This window comes from Thunnus albacares, chromosome 22 (assembly GCF_914725855.1).
Source record: "Thunnus albacares chromosome 22, fThuAlb1.1, whole genome shotgun sequence".
NCBI classification, from domain to species: Eukaryota; Metazoa; Chordata; class Actinopteri; order Scombriformes; family Scombridae; genus Thunnus; species Thunnus albacares.
The window spans coordinates 17,102,835-17,125,953 of record NC_058127.1 but is presented as its reverse complement, the minus strand read 5'-3'; the positions used below and the strand labels follow the sequence as shown (position 1 = coordinate 17,125,953).

At 39.6% G+C, this 23,119-nt stretch overlaps 1 protein-coding gene across 13 annotated transcripts in view; it reads left to right on the top strand.

Annotated features, from left to right (window-relative positions):
• Positions 1–3,315: 3,315 nt before the first annotated feature.
• kcnip4a (potassium voltage-gated channel interacting protein 4a) overlaps positions 3,316–23,119 on the top strand; it is a 141,456-nt gene continuing 121,652 nt past the window's right edge. For 2 of the 13 annotated variants that reach the window (XR_006400369.1, XM_044342361.1), the window contains exons 1-3: positions 7,356–7,626; positions 21,092–21,185; positions 21,966–22,120. Coding sequence is in view for 11 of the 13 variants with exons in the window: in XM_044342361.1 (XP_044198296.1) it covers positions 7,566–7,626; positions 21,092–21,185; positions 21,966–22,120 (310 nt within the window). In the remaining 2 variants the exon portion in view is untranslated. Of the gene's footprint in view, positions 3,458–4,254; positions 4,257–7,355; positions 7,627–19,720; positions 20,064–20,949; positions 21,186–21,965; positions 22,121–23,119 lie in introns of those variants that run through there. The other 11 variants (XM_044342369.1, XM_044342366.1, XM_044342367.1 and 8 more) reach the window with 11 other exon arrangements.

Genomic DNA, 23,119 nt, shown 5'->3' with positions numbered 1-23,119 from the left:
AGTTCATTTAAGGTTGTCAGCGAGGCAGGAATGACAGTCGGAGGATGTTTGTGCTGTGTGGGTAAAAGCTCATCAAGGCAAATAAACTGATAGTATCTCTGCTTTACAATCACAGGGACACCTTGGGCAGAAATCGATAATAAATTAAGATAAAACAAATTAAGTCATTTAGATCTATTCTTAGTCTCATTCACAGGTCTTAGGGTCAGATTACACATCTCAGAAATAATAAATCAGAGATGTGAGAATCATAATCAAACACCACCACAAAGCTTCACTTGCTGATAAACAGACTATTTTCAGATACACTGATGATCCTTCCGTGACATCTCTTATACTTTTCCACCCAGTTTCCACTTGGTGTGCTCTGTGGAGCATAGCTGAGAACAATTCTTTACCAGGAGGCCCTGGGACGACGACCATTTTCCAATCACTGCTCGCGGCGCCTGGAGGAAGCATCTGGCTTTGTTGTGGAAACTTGCCACTGGAATGAAGATTGATACTTCCTCGAAAGTGAAGCCATCTGACTGTGCTGATTGTAATTAGCTGGCTTTGGCTGTCCAGGGGAACCAAAGTATTTTACCTGCAGTGTGCTAATCACCCACAAACCTCCAAGGCCTGACATATAGATTAAAGCAGTAATTAGCATCCAGGGTTCCTGATGATCACTGTGAATGTCAAGCAGCTGTCATCAGAGATAATTGGTGAATTTACGCTGTTTGATAAGTTAAGGTGGACTCTTTAGATATTTGCAAATGAAGCATAGTCACATGCAAGTTAAGCTTAAGTCAGGGATTTTGCAAATGTTTGTATTTAAACACTTAGAAATCCAACACACAGTTACATAATAGTGCATTTTTAAAGGCAAATGCGTGCTTACTAAGCTGAAATTGTCCTTTGCATCGCAGGGATACTCTGACATTATTAATATACATTTCAGTTTTTTTCCATACTTGGAGAGTATTACATTTGCAGAATGTTTTCTAAAAAATGGCTTATATACATCCTCACTGGAGCCAAAGGATGTGACCGTCTGCAAATTAACATTTTGTGATGCCACTTGGTTTTCATGCTGATAATGCCAAAGAGGCATTTTAGGGAAACTAAATCAGAAATAGAGAAAACCTCCCTGCCCACGTTATGTATCTGAATTAAACAACTGAAAGTGGAATGCATGAAAATAACTGATATTAATGGCAAATGCAGATTATTCAAAAGTTATTCTTCAGTTTGTGATTTCAGGGGCAAGAACCACAATCCTCACAGCATTTGTTGAACTCTGACCTCAGTTTTACTTTCTAATAGTCAAAGCAATGTAAAAGCTCTCTCGGTTTAAAATTATAACATATTTCCCCTGTGAATAAGGCTTTGTTCTGAGGCTGTGTCTTTGTTGTGGTTGATCAAATTTCTCCTCTCGCTTTAGATAATGAACTTTCTTTGGTCTTTACTCTACTTGGTCATATTATGTCCTTCGAGTTCAAGAATCTTTGACAGTCTCATAAGACAAAACCAGACAGATGAAGAGCTTGTTACCTCTCTTTGATAACAGTGCATTAATGGGTTCTGAGATTGCCTTTGTGACATTCAGTACTGGGCCTGAATAAGATTAATGCTTTACCTCTCTGTCTTACTTCATTCAAACTGTTTTATGTCCAAATGGCAGAAGAGCGGCTTGTAAGTGCCATCTTAAGTAATGGTGACTGTCAGCGACTGGAGATTGCGACTCCACATCTCATTCCGTCAAATCACCCGAAACTGCAAAATCAGCTACAGTTCCCATCTCATAGTGCCAAAAAATTCAACCTTGACGTATTTTGACTTGCAGTACTTTTCCTTACTACTAGAATGTGTTTGATGATATTACAGATAGATATTACAGTCATTTTTTTTAACTGTATGTTTAGATGAATGGAAGTGATGGAATTCTAATATCAGCACAGTCTCCTCATTAAACACAGCACAGAGACCTTGTGCAAACCAAAATATATCGTGATTAAACTTTGGGCACCATCAGAGAGGAAGACAAAAATAGATGCTCATTTCATGATCTCAGGGGGGGAATGCGAGGAGAGGAGGGATCTGCTACTGGATGATATCATTAAATCAGAATCATGCTGAAAATATTTGCCTGGTCTTCAACTACATGTTATGATGATATATTGTGGTCTACATACTCTCAAGTTCTCAGCTGACCTAAATGGATAAATTGCTGTTTTGAACAATATGAATTCCCCTTTTCTTTATTTTTCTTTCCTATTATTAGCAAGAAAAATGAAGGTCAGTCACTCTCCAATGTCAGTTTCAATCTTTTTTCATATAGTCACACGTGCACACACTGCCATATAATGATGACATCAAGCCATCTGCAGAGCTCTCATCCCCATGTGTTGGCGGACCTGTGCTTTCATTAATGCCCTCATATTGCCATCCATCTACCTGTGCCAGTCTGTCTGGGCAGATTTTGGCTTCATTTTTCTGCCCAGGTGTTCTGTTATTTATAGCTACCTCAAAAACAGTATCAGTCATTGTTTGCGATGACAGTTTCAGTCAGAGGCCCTCTCACTCGTCTTGGAAATTGACAGTTGTCTGTTAGAGTGCATTTGACTTGTCTGCACAGTTAACTGTATTTCCTGGGGTTTGGGATGGAGTTTTTTGGAATTTAAAATAAGCAAAGGTGAAGACTGACTTATTTAAGTTTTGTGCTCTTTTTTGATGTCTTGTGAGATTATTGATAACCCACAAACACCCACTGACAACAAAAACTTGAAAGTGTTTAATGTAGTTGATTACAACATATAATAAGTCATTTTAGACTTTGAGAAACATTAAACATTTTGAGAAATAAGCTTGTTCGCTGTCTGGAAGAGAGGTAGGCGGGTAGCTCCCATGGATGTATTATAATAATATATATAACATGTATTACATAAGACATCCATGGTAGCTCCCGGTCTTAAAAGTGAAGCCAATGCGGAAGTACCTTAAACCTGCATTCTCTCAAATGGCCAGCAGGGGGCGACTCCACTGGTTGCAAGAAGAAGTCCGATTTTATGGAAGTCTATGAGAAAATGACCCTACTTCTCACTTGATTTATTACCTCTGTAAAAACTTTCCTAATGAGTTTATGGTCTCAATCGCTAGTTTCAAGTCCTCTTCAATATAGCATGATGTTCGTTTTGTAAATTATACTCCCATTTAGAGTAAAATAGATGATAAAGCCGGGTATGCTTTAGGGTGTGGCTACCTTGTGATTGACAAGTTGCTTCCACGGCGACAACGTTGATAACGTAACGTAACCATGGCGGAACCCCAGATTCAGAGTATAGGCGTAGCTGCTGCTATTTCAAAGTGTTTTCACTTCGTGGAAGTTCATCGTAACTTTTTGGTCGCCTAAAAAGGTCTTGTTCAGTGTTTATTGTACTAAAACACCCTCTAAGTAATCAGCTGTTCTGTTTTTCCGGTAAGTACAGTTAGTTTTAATGGGTTTAGCACTGTTTTTCGCTAGCATTAGCATTATAAGACTGTGAATGCACCGTGCTAATCAATGACTGATTGTATTTATACACAGTCAATGGTGCTAACCAAGATAGCAGCCCGCGCTAGGGTTAGCTCCACCCTCTCGTTCAAATATAGTCACTTCTGGCTCCAGAAATCAAAGATCAAAGAACTCCTAAACTTGAGGCTTCAAAAGCTTCGAAACGGCAGTCCACAAACCAATGGGTGATGTCCATGCAATGACTACGTCCAATTTCTTTTTACAAGTCTATGGTTGAGCGAGAAGATTGATACCGCTAATATTTTTGAGACTAGTATAAATCTTCTCATCTGATTCTTCACCAGAAAGCGAATAAATGTATTTTCCAAAATGTCAAATACTCCCCTTTCCTTGTAAAAGTCACAAGCAATAATGATTGCATGCAAAAGACGATGCTGCTGTATTGACTGTTCTGCAATCTGCTGCTACTGGGATGCTATTTTAGGGGCACAGCAAAGTTTATTTCAGTGGTTGGCTGGAATGCAAAACTAGGTGCTGATCTAATATTCACGACTTCTCAAAAGATGCTTTCAGTACATGATAGATAGATAGACAGGCATATTTCCATTGTGATCCTCTAAGGGAGGGTTAAATCAAAGTAGTGGGACAGATATTTGAGGACCTCATTATGAACAATTTTATGTATAAGTCCCAACTTGATTTGTATGACTCTTTTTTTCAACTGGAGGCCAATTAAGTTGTTGAAAATATGCTGAATCAAGATGTGCACAGGGACGTAACTTTAATACAACCCCGACTGACTTGTTTTTGGTAGTCTGGAGTTTATTTTTGATGCAGTTAACCTATGCTGCAGTTTATTATCCACGTCTCACCATGACTAACCTGACCAGTCCTCATGAATCCTTGCATAATCATGCAACATGAAAGTTTAGAAAGCTTCTGGATTACCTTTTATTTTTTTTTTATAAATCTGTTTTATAAATCCATGTCAGGTATGTGGAACATATAAGCACCAGGTGCATACTGTCCTTTTTTCTTTTTTTTCAGCTACAATACATATGATGCATGCATATTCCAGAAATAAATGCATCTAAAAATATGTATTACACCATGGTTCAAAGTAGCTTCTTGCACATATGCTCATTAAAATCATTTAAAGGTAAAGCTTCTGTTTTTGCGAAATGTCAGCAATTTCCCATGATACCAGTTGATACATGTCGTCTTGTTTCATAGTTTGTCTGAAGCTGTCTATTGTGTTTAACTGACCTGTTTGTTTTATAGTGAGATAGAAAACTATCCTTTATGGTATTTTTGGAAGACAGTTAAATTATCCTTTGCAAACTCTCTTTGCTGCCACAACACAGATATGCTCTGTTGTTAAAAATGCTCTCATCTTGAAAATGGCTGACAGTTGTCTTGACTTGCTAAGAAGCAGTCTGGTTTATTCCGGGTTCATCTTTTCATCATGGGCTTTATTGTTAGCTGTAGTGGCCTTGTTTCATTGTGTAACCACAGTATGTGTGGAAAATCTCCACTTGATTACTTGCTGGTCTGTTTACAGACATACTGTTCTTTCCAACAGCTGATATAGTGTTTATACTGCAGTTTGTTTGTGTGCAAGAAAGAGAAAACTAAAGAGGGGAGAGAGAGAATACTGTGCATTGAATGTGTGTGATACCCATCCAGAGGTATGTGTGTGTTTGTCTGTAGACTCGCAATTTATCAGATAGCATCCCAAACTGTTAAGACTTTGTGCAGAATTATGTAACAGTCTAAACTGTTTGTGGCGAGTTTGGAGAAGACTTAAGCTGAAAACACAAAGACCCCCGGTGGTCCCTGAGCCCACTTCTTAAAACTTAGTCTATGGCATGCTAAACAAACCACAGTGTAACAGAGACACCATAAATTCAGGTTATGCCAATTGATTGAAATGCCACATTTTATTTCATGTACCATCTGGTAAGATTTTTTGGACATTAAACCAAATTGGTTCTGTCAGTTTGGTACCCCAGTGATTTAGTATTGCACCCGCATAAAGTTGGTGGACTCACAAGAGAGAGATTTTAAAAAGAATAGCCAAATTCGCTGTAGCCATAGAAAAGCTATCCTGACTTTTAGTCCAAAATTGCCCACACTTCCCACAACACAGCGATGATGTCTTTTTTGTAGGGTTCTTTTCTGCCTAGTAAATTTTTCCAACTCTATGCCCCTAGTTTATACTACCACAGCCTTTTTGTAAGCTTCCGAGCGTCCCAAGCCGAGATAACCCTGATGACATCATCAGGGTTGTGTTCTCTAGGACAACACACACAGGTGGCATATAATATGCAGTGTTTCCTCTATAATAGTACAGGCCTGGCGGGCCGCCAGACCAACAAGAACCACTGCCAGGCCAAAAAATAATTTTTTAAATGCCAAAAATATCGCCAAATATCCATTCATTCGGAAATCAATAGCGTTTTGGAGCCTCTGAGCAGCGCTGTTTCGAAACGTGAGTCAGCGTCTGTGTAGTTGCCTGGGAAACTACAGGTAGAATAACTCCTTTTAAGGAATAGGGCAGTACCAGCGAGTGAGTGGTAAAGCGAGAGAGCGAGCATCAGAAATGTGACAGTGAATGTGAGCAGAGCAGAAGAAAAGGTTAGCAGTAAGGCCGTATTTAGAGCAAATCAGGTGGTGCAGCGTTCAGCCGCAGGGTCGAGTGGAGGTGTGTGGGGGTGTGGGCGTGTTTATTTGTCCTCCGGAACGTAACCGCTGTGAAACAATCAGAAAATAACGTTTTATTGATCTGATTCACCGGCTTTCTCACTACCAGCGCTCCCTCTCTTCATTCACTCTTCAGCTTGCTCGACCACTGCTGCTCTCTCTCTCTCTCTCTCTCTCTCTCTCTTTCTCTCGTCTTTTTTAAAATGAGTCGGGAAGCAGACAGCAAGCCTAACTTTACTTTTAACGTTAGTTGTCGTTAGTAAGTTGTCAGTCTGGCAGTAAATGTACAGTCAGACTACAGTGTGTCAGTTAATAAATGCTGCAGCTTTTCAAGACCAAGAAGAGGAGACACTGATATGTATCAAAACACCCACAGCTATTTTTTTTAAAGTGGTGTCTTTATGCGTGTCATCACAGGTTGACCATAAACTCTCTGAGGTGTGCCACTGTTCTATTCCTCAGCACTGATGAGTGACAACTCTCATGAAACATAATTTACATACTTCTTGATTGTAAGACATGTCAGTGTGTGCTATGGGCAACACTCCATGATGTGATTAGTGTGTGTTATAGCCTTCTTGAGAAAGCTCCTCAAGCCACAAAAGATAAAACTGGTTTTTTACACAATGATTAGTACTCCCCATGTCTAGTAAACTCATTTTTAGTTGAAAAAATGGTGGAATGTTCCTTTAAATGGAACCCCTGATAAGTATGAAGTTTAAAAAGAAATCATCCATGTGAATAACGCAGAGGCTTAATTTTATATACTTATCAATCATATCACCAAACCTGAGCAACCACAGGAGTTCAACACAGAGAAATAGAGGCCACACACACTTTACTTACTTAAGTCACTTTTGGGGTATTTACGTAGACTTACATTCATTTCCTGGAGACTTACGCTAACTAACCATAACCACTACTTGCCTAAACCTAACCCCTACCCTAACCTTAACCACTGACCCAAGAATCAGCGTTTTACCAATTGGGGACACGGTTTTTGGTCCCAAATGCACAACCTGTCTCCAATCAACTGGTCCTAAGTCTGGTGTGTGTCCCTGAAAGTGACTTAAGTCATACCCCACTCACACACACACACACACACACACACACACACACACACACACACACACACACACACACACACAGCCGCCACCACCACACCACCACCAACACTCACCCACCTATGCTCGCTCCCGCCAGTAAGCAGGTGCGCGAGCAGCTTTCCAGCGCTGTCTCACATACAAACTTGGGAGTTGAATGGGCAGCAACTAGTACCAGCCGTATACAAGTCAGCGCTGATACCAGCTCCTGTGACCGAAGCGAAGCTCTTTCGCCTTAAACAAAGTCCACCTTCGGCACAAAAACTATGGATGCAAAAAGAGTGGAGACCATTTCTGCCCGGGTGGATGCTGCTGTTTCTTCAGCTGGTAGGACAGTGGTCGCATGTTTTGGCGTGTTCACCGATAATTTGGCCGATTTTATGGGTTTGTTTTGTTCGGTCACGCGTAGAGAAAATGTCAGGCAAAACTCCGAGCAAAAAAAGCAATTTAATTTTCCTGCCTTTGGCTTATTGGCCAAATAGAAATGCCTGGTAAAATATAAGTTGAATTTGCGTGTTTGTAGGACCACTCCTTAATTCTGTATGCAATTAATACAAGAAACACTTTTAAAAAAATGCTTATTTCACTGTCTTCCCGACGTTACACCACAATGCACCGTGAATGGCGGCAGGTAGCAAAGCACCAATTCAGTTAAAAAAGTTGAAGATTCAAGCCAGTTAAGAAGTGATTGACGGGTCATTATTCTCATTCGACATGTCAATTAGTAGTTTCCATGTAGCCTAGTTCCGTCGTTCTAATTGGTAGCTGTTGAAAGGAAACATTAAATTGCTCTATTTTTAATTGAGTTTGGCGTGACATTTTCTCACGCCAACATTTGACTTGCATGCTTCTGCAACGTAGATCTCTAACGTTTTTTTTGTCACTGCTTTAACTGTGGAGTCATGTCTTGACTTTTGCCTTCTTTTAAAGGATAAAAATATGTTCATTTGATGATATACTGGCCACTTTTTCCATTGTTTGTTAGGATTTCAACTGGGTAGCAGCAATTTTCTACTGTTCGTTATCACTGTTTCTGCTGAATGATTTAACATATGGGGGCATTAAACTTATGTTGTGTTAGGTAAGGTTTAGAAATCCCTGTTGCAATAAATAATGAATTCAAACTTCATGTTTATCTGACACTTTAGCCTACACTCTGCATACACGCAACTTTTGAACCCCCTTGTGATTGAGTATAAGGGCACACAGGCATCAGTAAAAAAAAAAAAAAAAAAAGACCATAGGATACAGTGGCATAAATCCTCTCCTGGGTTCTCTCCACAGTTCTTGGCTGGCATCCAGAATACTGATCACTCAGTTATAGTCCATAGGTTTCCCTTCAGGCTGCTCAATGCCTCTCTCAAAGCCAGAAGAACAGTTAACTGCTCATCATCCCTGGTGCAGGTTAATGTTTGTTTGCACACCTAACTGATTTTTAATTATCCTTTTGTTAAGGATATGAGTAATATCTTGAAGGGTTTAAATGGATGTGAGCTGTTGTGTCTCAGGTGTTTTGATCTCCCATTAATAGTCCTTACGCAGGACATGAAGAATGGGAAACAAAATTGTATGCCACTGCTAAAATAACGGCTACTGAGTAGCAAAAGTTATGCAAACTAATGAGGATGTGCAGACTTTGACAAATGCTATTTAAGGGTTTGTAATAATCCAGATTATGGATATGGGCTATGGGCTCTCGAGACCTAATTCACTTTTTGAGCAGAATAAGTCATTAGTTTTGAAGACCATTATCTTCATGATCATTTATAGGCTCCTGCAGTATTAGAGGCCAGATTTTTTTGCTGTGTTAACACTTTGGGTGTTATTGAAGGATATTGACTGCTGTCCCCTGCCCAAGTGTAGGTCATTATAAAGACTGGATGCTTGTTAACTAGGATTTGTACAGATTCTGAAAAGTTTGGAATTCCCAGCAGTTTATCTCTCACTTCCTGACCAGACTTCTCATTATTCTGGTGGCATAAATGTCATTTGGTTTATAGAGGGTGAGTCAGGGGGAGACTGGAGAGTATTTGTTTGTAGCTTCCACTGCTAAGTAATCTCTTGTAGAGAGATGTACAGAAACTAAATTATCCCACAAGCATGATTCTTTCTCTTTATGCGTCCTTTTCTCAACTTGTCATTCATTTCTTTCTAAGCCCCTACCACTCTGTCCCCAGTGGGCTACCACATCACGCTCACTCTCCAGGTAAATCTTAAACTGTAACGATCGCCCACAAAAAATGCTACAGCCACCCAGCCATGAGTCGATCCTCCCAAGAGCTGTTTCCTCGGTGCAGTGATTCTTTGCATCAGTGCCTCGGAGCTCTCTCAGATCACCATTGCAACTTCTGTCGGTGACTGCCGGCGGCTCCCCTAGACAGTTCTCTCCTTTCGTACCGTATTCCTCAGATTCAGAGATGTGATGTATTCAGCCCCGTAAGGTTTGTTGTTGTGATTGAGCTACTTTCAGCACCACGGCTAGCTCCGTCTTTTGCACTTAAAAAGTTAAGAAAAAGCTCTGTCCGTCGCAGGTTTTTGGTGATGAATCACCTCTTTTCCTTTGTGTCAGTATGAATCATCATTGCTAATTACTTAGGCCTCATATTGTATATCCAAGGCCTCAAACAACGCTAAACAACATTAAGTAATAAAACATAAACTGCAGAAATTTTACCACGAGGCATTACCACATAGCTGTTGAATCAATGCTTAATTTACTCTGATTTGCATTTAATTACTTTGACTTATGTTTAGCTTGCTACGTGCATAATGTTTTCCAACAGAACTACTTCATAAACTTTGCAGATTACTGTCTGTCAAGAAACAACATAAGAAATATCCAATCTAAGTAGACCAGTGGGGAGATGTGCAAACACGCTGTGGCTGCCTAGAAGCTCAGTTACAGTACGATATGCAGACAGGAGACAAACAGTCCTTTCTGAAATAATCAATATTTAGGACACCAATACTGAGTCAGGATTTTAATGTTTGAGCCAATGAGTTATGTACTTTGGCTGTGATGCAACTGAGTGTAACAATCCATTTGCAGCATTTATGAATGCTATTATTTAGTCATCAAGATCTCAGGATGCAGAATTTAATCGTGACTGCAGTTTCACAGTATCGAACATTCTTACTGTGAAGTCACCATGGAATGGGAAAAAATCAACACATACACCTAAACCAATTAATGCCCAGATTTTCAGGTCCGACAATAAAATATATAAGTTGTCTAGATAAACACACATGGTCGTTTCTGTGTGAGATGTTTCACTTGAAGAACGTGCAGTGTTTGTGTAAAAAGCTGTGTATTTGTTTTGTAAAGTGATGGAAAGAGTCTTGATGTGTGTTGTCTCTTCCTAGACATCAGCTTTGAGCTGTTGTGGGGTCATGAACTGACCACATGTGATGGTGGTGGATGCTTGAGTGTGAATGTTTTCTCAGCATCTGTCAGCCAGGAGTCCTGAGATCACACTGAAGCAAAGGTACAGATTGAAGAAGCTGTTCCAAATCTGTCAGACAGCAGAGCAGTGTGCTTAAGCTTTTCAGAGAAAACTTTTGACAGTATGTAGCTCTAGATCATGACATGAAGGTTTTTCTGTTTTTTGTTTCATCAAAAGATGTGCGGTTTAATTTGTTATTAGGCAAAAAGAGCCACAATGTATAAAGGAAAGATCATCTTAAAGGACCAGTCTGTAGGATTTAGTGGTATGTAGCGGTGAGGTTGCAGATTGTGATTAACTGAATACCCCTCCCCTCTCCTTCCAAGTGTGTAGAAGAACCTACGGTTGCTGTGAAACTTGCGAAAAACGTGAAAGACCCTCTCTAGAGCCAGTGTTTGGTTTATCCGTTCTGGGCTACTGTAGAAACATGGTTGTACAACATGGCAGGCTCCATGGAAGAAGTCCCGCTCCCTATGTAGATATAAAAGACTCATTCTAAGCTAACGAAAACACAACTATTCTTATTTTCAGGTGATTATACGCAAAAGAAAACATACTTATGAATATTCTATTTCTGCCGAGTCTGTTCCACAAGATGCCACTAAATTCTACACACTGCACCTTTAATAAACACATTTTTAAAGCAAATCAAAGGCACTTAGAATAGGACCACACGTTTTTAAGGAATGACATCTAGGAAGTGACAGCTTGTTCACAACATAGGTTTTTAATTATGAATATTGAAGTAAATCTTAATTGGACCCCTTAGAAGTCAAGAGAATCTGTCAACATTTGGCATTAAACATTCAGGGTCTGTTTGCCTAGCTTTACATTCACTCTATGAATAGATTCACAATTGGAAAATTTGACTTATTACACAGTCAGATCTGGCACATCAGTTGGTCTTAATGGCATACCAACTGCTGTGAAGTTAAATGTAGTTCTTGTCATCAAGATAGTGGTCTTTGTTGTTTGTTGTTGGTAGATTTTTTTTTTTTGGACCACCTGTGAGCTTCCTCTCTAACTGTCAATTAAAAAATGGTCCTTGGTCAAATCTAGGATTAATTGCAGTGTGAACTTCCCCTCTCGTCGCTCAGGCACCCTCCAGCAGATTTTGTTTGTTTTGGATCCAGCCTTTGTTTTTCCCTTCGAGAGACTGGGTGGGGAGCATCTGCTCGCGTGGACCATCTGTCTTGGGACTCAGGCCAGAGAAGAATGAGGGGAAGGAGATGTGGAAATAAAGCGGGTGAGGTGAGGATATAGGGGACAAAGCACTGTTGCTGTGGCTATAACTGCAGGGATGGCAGAACATAAGGTACTTGTTTATGATTGCTGAAGGCTAAAAGAAGTGGACCGTCTTTCATGTTTATATTTCCACCCGCAGGCTTGTTTATGCCACTGATTCACTCCATTTGACTTCCTTGGATAGAGTGCCAAACAGCTGATGCCAATTGGGTGCCAATGTTTGGCCTCAGCTCGCAAAACGCGTCTTTCTTTCTTTGTGCCAAGGTCAGGTTGAGGATAAACTGAATTCCCCGAAGCCGGGAAGAATCTGACATTTCTTACCTCTCTGTCTGAAATCTCAAGTGTTTCTTCAAAAAGTCCTGCCTCTATAAATCACAACTTTTCCCACAAAGCACCTCTGAGGAACATTTTCTTTTGTCAGGAGTGAATTTTTAATAGTTTGGCAGGACACTGCTGCCACATTCTTCTCAGTGCACATCAGATTGTCTAAGAATAAAGAAATAACATATTTCAAAGCTGAAGTTTCTCATAACTTTGTAATACTCATTAACTTTTCATTTGTTGTTTTTTTTTTTCTTATCTTTATAGATAATAAATTATGTTCTTTGTTGTGATTCCGACAGCAAATGAGTTTGAGTGAATTAAAGCTTTGGTAGACAGATTTTAAATTTTAAATTAGCTTATATGGCAGCAACTCTGAAATTTTTGAAACACCATTGCATTGCTTTCATAAAACACCTAAAGTGATTATATAAGGCCTGCATTATGTCGTGTAGACAATATTTATCTGATGTGATTAATTTTTCATCACTTTCTTATCTGTAGTGTAAACAATGGCTAACCATAGTGCCCTGCGATGGCCAGTGTGTAAGCCGTTTTTCCAGTACATGCTGGGAAATGCTTAGGATAATCAGCAATAGAAAGTGAACGATTGGATGGTAGTCTCAAAGCTTCTTTCTCTCTTCTTTATTATTAAGAATTAATTTGTTGTATTCCCTTATCATTCGACGGATCTTGCTGTTTTCCACTATGTTGTGTTCTGTCGGCAACTTGGCATTCAGATCCTGTTAATGAGTTTAGCTCTTATGTTGCTTGTCGGCTTTCTTTCTGTTTTCGTTTCTTTGAGGTAGAATGTCCTGGGGCTCGAAATCATACCTGCGCAAATTGGTTATCATTGGTATTTATCACTGCACCTGCATGACTCATTGTCATTTCAATAATAAGTGCAAACAATGCATTACTATGTGCTTTTGAGTTCAGTTCTAGTTTGTGAACTTTGTCACATCCCAACATTACTCTTCACTGTAAAAAGCGTAATAAAACTAACATTAACGAATCAGCCGTATGCTTGTTAGAACGAGCCTTTCCATGGGACTTCTTGATGAAATGGTGTCAGAGCTGAACATCATACAGGCCATATGTGGAGGCAGGCCTGGCATGAGTAGCCAACTGGAGGGTCCGTCTGTCTTTCTTCTCGTCCCATTGGGGGGGGCTCAAAAGCCTATTTTGGCCTTTAGCCACTCCAAAAGTCCACGTCCTACAGGGAACTGCCAACACTTATTATAGACTCCACAACAACACAATACTAAACATATCTGCCGTTCCAATGGGAGATTAGGACATGCAAAGCGTACACACGAGCCATATGCAAGCCTGAGTCTATCCTGTTAATTTGGGGGGACCTGAAATAGATTGGAAAAATAACAGCAGTATGCATCGAAGAACAACGACCGTCAATAGGCTTATCTACAGCGGCTTTGGTAATTATGAGCAGATCTTTCTGAATGTTATGTCAACTAACATTCAACCTCTCAAATCATGGAAAGAATGTGTCTGCTGTATGGTAGTCGTGGCATCCACGGAGCGTACAAGGCTGACACCAAGTGGTTGTACACTGAAAATGGTGTCTCATCAGTAAAGAATAAGTTTGTCACACAAAGGTTAAACTGCAGGCCTGTTTCTTGTGTTATTTATTTGCCCTTTTTAATTGTATTGACATAAACTAGGCTTCCTTAGTGTATCTTTTACCAGTTATAGCCTGTTATATCTCACATCTCAGGTCAGATGTCTGTGTGTGTATTTATTGTGTGATACTTGAATGTGCCCAGACATATAGAACACTATGAGAAAGTGATGTTATGGACTTGCATAATGTACCTGAGGGGGAAAAAAAAACACACACACACACCAGATAATGTGTATTTTAAATAGATGTGGACATCCAGGTCAGGAGGATATAATTGGTGGCGGAGCTGCAACTAACGATTAATTTCATTGATTAGTCTGCCGGTTATTTTCTCATTTACTTGTTTTATCTATAAAATGCAATTACAATTTTTACAATATGCAATTACAATTTCCCCGAGCCTAAGCTGACATATTTAAATTGCTTATTTATTCCAACCAACAATCCAAAACAGAAAAGGAAAACCAGGAAATATTCACTATTTAGAAGCTGGAATCAGTGATTTGCTTAAAAATGATTTATCATTGGAGTTGTGGAAAATCAGTGTTGAGATTAAAAAAAAAACAAAAAACTGTATGGCTTATATTTTAGAAGGTGCATTAAAAAGTTGACAAACACGTATTTAGGATTGTTTAGGAGTAGATTAACATCAGTTTTATTCTGAGGCGCTGCCATTTTCCTAAATACTGAAACAAATATGAATGGCAGGTAACTTTCCTGATCTTTAGTCTGCATTATTTATGCACAGGCAAAATAATTGCCCTTTTGTTTGATGAGCTAAAAATGAGCAAATCTCCAGAGAAAATGAAAGTGACCTTACAACATAAACCTGCAGATAGGCTATATTCTTTTCTATGCTCCACTGCCACAATGACACGCATCCTTACACAGAAGGTGCCCCCAAATCCCTCTAGGTGCTTGTATAGTCACCAGCGCAGTGTCTCTGTACACGCTGACCGATAAAGAGCCACTGTTATCTTCAGATAGCAGGCGCTGCGGCTGAATAATTTATGGAGGCATTCCAACACATTGACTCGGAAAACGACACACACCCACAGAGGGCAGGGAAGTGGTAAAAGGTTCGATGCGCGTGTGTCTGAAGGTGTGTGTGTGTGTGTGTGTGTGGGTTCGCGTCAGGCTTTGCATCACTGTTTCAAAGCGTGCACGTTCAAAAGCGTGTGTCTCTGTGGTGTTTATCTATACACGCAGCTCTCTATTTGCAGTAAAGGTTGTATGTTTTTTTTTTTTTTTTTTTTTTTTTTACTTTTTGGCTGCTACATGGCCCATAATGCCACAGTCCATTTAACAAGTGGAAGAGGGAGCAAGGGTGAGGGAGGGTGGGCAAATGTGAACTGATGGACTGTCCGCACTATTCATTTTCATTATGCTGAGTCGCCTTCTCCCAAGAGCTTTGTCAATTACCCATTTAAAAAGTACTGAACCCTTATTCGTGCAATAATTAACACTGGTGCATAATTGAAGCATGATAATGAACAAACGCTGTGATTGACGCATAATTGTATAAGCAAGATTGTTAGGTGGGTATCGCGGGCCATTTTTCATCATCATTTGTGACCTTTCAATTAGCCTTTGCAACACAAGCTGTTGATACTTGTGATCTGAGTAAACCTTTTGCGTTCTTCTAGGGCGTCAAAAAAACAGAAAACTACAAAAGAAGCTGCTCTTACTACAAGGTTATATTAAGACGTTGCAGCCACCTTCTTTTTTTTTTTCCTGTAAACCTGACACTGATCTTTGCTTTCATGTGGTCAGTATGTTCTCCCTCCTATCAGATTACTTGGCGATGGTTCAAGAGGTGGTTGTATTGATTTCAGGTCAGCTTAAGTAAATAAGTGAACAACCGCTGGTTCCATAAGGACGCCATTATGGAGCTCTCTTGTTTCAAACGAGAAAGAAAACAGATCCATGATATACTGGTACATTCTGTGACTTCACTAAGATGAGCTTAGATCTCCCATCTTTAAATACTGCATTGCAGTTTATTTAATCCGTGGGGCTGTTTCCCATATGCATTCTGCTAATTTTAGCCGCCACATCGGCGGACAAGGTCAGAGTGGGTGTGTGAGAAATTGGGAAGAGAAGTGTGCGTGTGTGGAGTGTGTGTGTGTGTGTGTTGGAGGAAAGCAGAGAGATGCAGCACAGCCAGCCTAGATCCACATAGCTCAATGCGTCTTCCGTCCAGCCCTGCTGCGACTACCAATTGACCCGCTAACACTGAACCACAGGGGTTTCTGACCACCATGACATTGGAGCTGGGAAAGGAAAGATGGCATTGAAAGTAAAAGCTCATTTCAAGCTATTGCAACAGAGAATAATGAACACTCTGGTTTATGGCTCCAACTTGTGACAGCATATTTTACAGGGTTCTGCAGAGGCTGTAGCTATTTTGTGTGTGTATGTGTGTGTGCGCGTGGGTTTTAAGTTTCACCAGGGGTGGGCTAGGATGATGCAATCATTTGAGAAAGCGTAGATATGGTATGTATAAGGCTTTGTTTTTGGACACTTTATTCATACATTTGTCCACTTTGAAAATACAGTATTAACAATATAATAGTGAGCACATTATAATTGCAGACTTCCCATTCTTAGAGTGTAATTTTAGCAAGAATCCTCATATGAGAGGCTCCACTTAACTGTCACATCCCTGAGCATTAACATTACACTCGGGTTGTAAAGACAATTAATGAGTTCTACTTAGTAATGTGGTCGAGAACATTTAAGGAATAAAAGAGCTGATTTCATGTTATGTTGCTGACACTGCCGGGCAGCGTCCTCCTTGGCTACGGGTAATGGCTTCTGTAATGGGCTATTGCATTATCCTCGCAAGGTTTTATGGAAATGCGGAGCTCGGTTCAAAATGAGCCTGTTGTCGCAAATGTGTGTCTTCAATCATTTTATACTGAGACAGCGAGGTTGTTAATATTCCTTCAGTTTTTCCAAAATCGTGTTCACCACTGAGAAAATAGGCTGGAGTCACAGTCGGCTTTAAAGGTACTGACGATGTTTTGGAAGTTCTGCCAGTTAGATCGGTGGTTTTGACAACTTTAACAACTAATTGTATTGAATTTCTATTAATTATTTAAACCTGAATGTCCACTTTTAATACAAGTTTGTATTTTGATGCCCTGTAATAGTTGTTGATATGTGCATAGAATACTAGTGCAGAAGTTGGAGCATCACACTGGTGAGTTAAAATTAAGACTTCATATTCAGCTCAGGAACATGAAGGTCTTCATCTGAATGCATTGTGTATACACGTAAACATTGCTTACAACACAGTTAGAAATCCAGTGTAAAATGTTTTGGGGTGACAGTTAGTTAATAATGTGTTTGCAACACTGAAGGGCACTTCATTTTAATGCAAAAGCATTTGCTGAATATGTAAATCCACACACATATTTAGAATCTCACCGTGGTAAAATGGAAACGGCATGATAATTCTCTGATTTATTCAGTGAAAGGTGAATTCTTCTGTGTTTGTGGGGCTTTGGGCTGGAGCAGCATTGCTTTGTTTGCATGTGTATGATGAAATGATGTAATGCAATCTGAGGTTGTTTTCAGCGGCCTTCCAAAACAAAACAATATGCCCTTTCACTGCAGAAATTTTGACTTATTATTATAGATAAAGGAAGAGTTGTGTTTCTAATAAAAGTATCGCTTATGGCTCGGCCTAGTTCAATTCAAGTGTCTTGACAGTAAAGGCCTTAACACCAGGACCCTGAAACTGAAGCAGATAAACAGAATTCAGCCATCATGAATTTTATTATTTACACATGTTCTCTTCCTACTGTGACATAACCTCAACCATTTGTTACCCAGGACTAGAAGTCATGAGTCATAATTGACACAAATTACTTCTGACTTAGTCAATAGGTGTCTGTGATAAAGAAACGAGGAAGAGTGTGTGTAAGAGCAAAGCACCTAAAAGTCAGCTGCATATAGACAAATGCATGTATTGGCTTTTGGCAATTTTTCATGTATTGACTTGAACAGGACCAATAATTGTAATTGTGGTAAGCCTGCAAACTAGTTCAGGTACTGCTACACTGACTTAATCTGCTCCCAGCAGCATATATCCAATACACCATCCGTTTAATCTGAAAACCACTGCTGCTACTGTTCATGTTTCATAAGCCACTCACACACTTGAATTGTCACTTTATGACAATAGTGTCTTCAGTTGTCTTCTTCACAAAGCTTCTCCAAAGCTCACTAAGATGCCAGGAATTGTTTCTTCACTTCACCCAGCATTAACGTTGCTGAGTTTGCTAACAAGCCTTTTGCGCATAGATGTCTCGTCTGTCTTTAGTTGGTGTATGTTTGCTTGGTGGTATCAGTGAGGCTGCTGGTGTAATTTTTTTACCCTTATTTTGTGTATAGTATTAATAGTGTAAAACCAAGGTTAATGTCTTGAGATAGCTTGTTGTGTAAGACAAGTCCAAAATCTATCACACAGTGTAAGAAAAGTGTCTGAAAATCTTCACAATTGAGAAGCTGGAGGTCTTATCTTTGCTTGGAAAATGACTTTTGACAATTAATCGATTTATCAAAATAGTTGTTGGATAATTCTCTGTTGATCAGCTATTTGATTGATCAGCCAATTGTTTCAACTCTAGTACTGTTATATTCTGTACATTCATGCTGCTGATTTATGTAAAGTGGTGAAATAGAACTTCACATACAAACTTAGAACCGTTGAGGCTCAGCTGGTTTTGTGCTACTTCTGTTTGCCTGTTTTGGGTAGGTGGGGTTCATGTTGGAGGGTTTATGTGACAACTCGTTTTACTATTCAATCTTCATGTTATAGTTCAATATCCTTTCTGAGCACCTGTTTGATGGATCAACTGCACTCAGTACCATTGTTGTTGATGGTCTGAATTTCGTCTGATTATCACTGCTTTATAACATTTCATTTTGTTCTCGCAAGACCACAGGATGTATCTGTATCCAGCTGGGAGGGAAAGTTTATAGTCATCATTCCAATCGCCTCCATGTTTATTATTTTTATTGTATGCCCACAGGGACGATTCTTATCTCATCCAGATGTGGAATACTAACTCTGTACATATTCTGTATTCTCATAAATCCATTCCACATGAGCAGGCTGTCTAAATTGATTTCAGAATACATTACAACAAATTGTTCCTGACACAATCAATAAGTGTCTGTATTAGAGGAACAATGGAGATTTAAGCGTATCCACGACAAGCGCAACCGTATATGAAATCTCATATACACAACCAATATAGCACCTAAAAGATTACATTCAGCAGCTAATGTATGTGGATTGTATTTCACTCATTTTTCATGGATTGACCTGAGCAGGACAGATAATCGTATCTGAGAATGATTAGATGGGGAGATTAATCCACCCCATCCCCAACCAACATTCATATCTGTATTCGGTTTACATGCTTGTGATTTGTTTGCTGCAACATGCTTGAGTGTAGACACAGGTTCAATCACTCCAAAAAAAGTTATTTGTTTGCTCGTGTATATTCATGTCAGTCATGAAAAGAATGTTAGATCCAGAATTTTATTTATTTTTTTAAGGCCTTTTTAGATATGTTGTAGAGAATGGACTATTCCTGGTCAACCACACTTTCTAAAGAAGCAGTATAATGGTTGTTTTCAATTTAATCATTGGTTGAATAAATTCTTGCACATTATTAATGTGAAATTGGATATATAGGTGTATATTTACTGGTACTCTCTTTTTGCCTTTCATGTTTTGCTTTGTTCTCAGTATTGACTTGGTCTTAAACCTGGTCTTGACTCGAAAGTCAACTCTACCTGGTCTTCGAGTCGACGAGTACTCCACGAGGTGGCCTTGAATATCAATGAGCCTGCATCTGGAATATAAATTATTCAACATATCGGGGACAAAGCTCTCAAGACTTCTCCCTCAGGATGTGGACGTATCTCAGGATGCGCTCACCTAACAAGTGTCACCACAGAACGCGTACCATACCGTAACACTGAGAGACCAATCTGCTCGGTTGTTTCAATCAGGCGTGTGTCTTAGCCTGCTGGGAAAGGATGGCTCTATTCCCAGCTCTCCGTCCAGGGCCCCCCCTTTGTCTTCTCAGGTACAGGATATGCCTTGCTCATCTCAGGGGAAGCAATTAGATTTAGTATTGCTGTCTCCCTTTAAGCATAGCCATCTATCACCGCACTGTAATTAATGTTATGTGCATTTAAATGGGGAGCTTAAGCCCATTTTGCCGATGACCAGGGACAAATCATTTGCATATCCACGTACGTACATTTATGACACTTACTGTATGTCGTAACATAAATAAAAGGATTGCTGACAAAATCCCACAGCGAACATATACTGGAAGACATTAACACTGTGGTAATAAATTCAGGGTAGTAAAGTCTATGTGGTAATGTCTATGCTGTGGTATGCATCATCTTCTACTGAACAACTAAGTACAGAGTTATTAAAGGGGTACAAAGTAAGCCTGCATCTGCCCTTCAGCTAGATCAGCCTTATCATTTTAACTGTGAATAACCTTGTAAGTATCTGACATTAATAACTGTCTTGTTACTTTAATTAACAATAATTTAGCACACACAGAGGTCAGAGGACAGGTCAGCCACAGGACACGCTCTCTGCTTTGATTCACCTTTTCTATAATTAAGGCCATATCTCATTTTGACTCTGTCTTTTTTTGGAAAATGTTTGTACAGTTGCCAAATTGTAGTTAAACAAGTAGTCACAAAAGTTGCTTACAACCTTTTGAAGATGCTGATAAATTGAAAGTATAGATTTTTCTGTTGGATACAGTGATCTGTGGGAGGAAGTGTGTGTGTGTGTATTGGTGGGTTCATGACTTGAGAGGCTCAAGGAGGCTGATCAAAAGGATCCACTGTGAATGCAGAGACACCAGCATCTTTGATTCTCTCTCTCTCTCTCTCATCTTCTGATCCTCAAATGAAAACATACATGTATCGTCCTCTAATTTGAAGCAAAAGCCATCCTGTCTTCCAGCAATTCTCCCTTTCTGTTTCTCTCTCTCTCTCACTCATTCACTCACTCTCTGCCTGCCTCACAGAGCGGTCCTCGTTCTCCTCTTCCTCTTCCCACCCCCTTTCACACTCTGTTGATCAGCTCAGGAAAGGGAAAGTGCTTTTGTGAAACCTGAGGATCACTTGCAGACTGAGGAAGCAGCAGAGACCACGCGCATCGTCTTTTACCCTGCAAGGTAAGATGATGCTCAGATGGACAATTGATAGCATTTAGACCTCCCAGTTTCAGCCAAGTTAGTAGTGCATTGAAGGTTATAAATTTGCGATCCTCAAAGCAAAGCAAAAGCCCTCCAATCAGAGTGTGCGTGCATGATGTGCGATCTGTTGACGTCTGAAACTTCTGCTCTTGAAATGGGACCTTCAGGAGGAGTGTAGTAGTACTAGCAGAGGTAGGGTATTGCAAAATCATGTTTTATTCAGTGGTGTCATAAAGTCTTGTGTGTTATACTTGGATGATTATCTGGAGACAATCAGAATGCCTGCAGACTTCATTTGAAAATCTATTCGTGTGAGGCAGGTAGTTTGTATTAACAGGATGAGTTTGGTGTGTTTATTTTTTACCATCACTGGTCCTAGAATAGCTTGGATGAATAACTCATCTTCTTGAAACAACAGCTCAGGACATATAAGACAAGCATTTTCCAGTTCCAAAAGGGCACGCTGAAATGTCTTGCATTTCATTATGGCTGTGTATAACTTGGGGGCAAAAAGCACTCCAAATTAGCATATGTTCTCAGGTGTATTGCCTGAACTTTTGACAGTGGCTGTAGCTATTTGTGTCTGAGTGTTTACCAGAGGCTGTTAAGGGTCATCATTTGAATTATGATGCAAATTCTAGAATGCAGTGTCATAACTGTGCACTTTTGGGGTTAGGTTTCATACTTGTAGACAGCTCCCAAATAATTAGGTGTATCTTTGTACAGTCTTTGCAAATAATTGGACGCTATATTTCACAGTAGAGAGGTTCCAGCCATGTGTACACCAACCAAAAGGACCCAGTGGAGGGAGGACCTGCAGCACCTCCGTAGAGAACATGGCTTCTCCAAGAAAGTCCTGCTCAACTGCTGTCTAGTGCGGCGCATCATTACCTGGGCCTCCCCAAATCCCAAAGGTACAAAAACCAGGTTTAAGGCCACAGATATGTGCTACACAGAACCAAGGCAGTTTACTCCATGAGTGCAGATGTGATTAATTGCCCTCTCACTAATGGGATAATTGCTTATTAACTACTTAGTCTAGTCTGAGTTAGTCTAGATTTTTTTTTTTGTTCACACATCTTTCTTAAGAAAGATATTGTGATCTCAGTGAGATTACCTGACTAATTAAAGTTACTAAAGATACATTTTATTGTGTATATCAACGGTTTTGCATTATTTTATTTGAATATTTTTTATATGCAAGAAAGAAGGTAAAGATTAAAGTCTGAAAAAATACACATTATTTGGTGCAGCAGAAATTGGAAATGTTTGTCAGACTCTTTAAAGCTGGCACCGGTCAAATATCAGCCTTATTACAAAGGAAACATGTTTGAAATGCCTAAGTATTTACTTGTTTTACATATATAGATTATCAACTTCCTGGTGCTGGGATTTGGCAATTTTATGCCATGGGCAGATTGCTCAGGGCAAACCATGAATGTCAAGTTGATAATGTATGTGTCACATATTCACAGCATAATTTATTTCATTATTACAAAACAGAGAGACAGCAGCATTTACTCCACTCAAAGTCAACCAACAAATAGTCACTAGTTAATAAGAGAAAGCTGTTATCACGGCTACAGAACTAAGAAAATGTCAGTTCCACATACATATCTGGGTAACGGTGGATGTACAATGTGCTCCTGCAGAGGAGTGTAAAAATGAACGAGTGTAATCTAATCACACATATTTGAGATTTTATTTTTATTGTTACACTATATACTCATTAACCGTGCTGTTACCCTGATCCTCCAAAAGCCACCCTGGCTGTCAACACTATTTAAAATGTATTCAAGTTGTATTGATCAGTAATGCTTTCACCTTTATAGGAACAACAGAATTTATGATTTTTCAGGAATGAAAAATGACCAGATCGCACTGCACCATGAGTCACAGCTCCAGTGAATGAA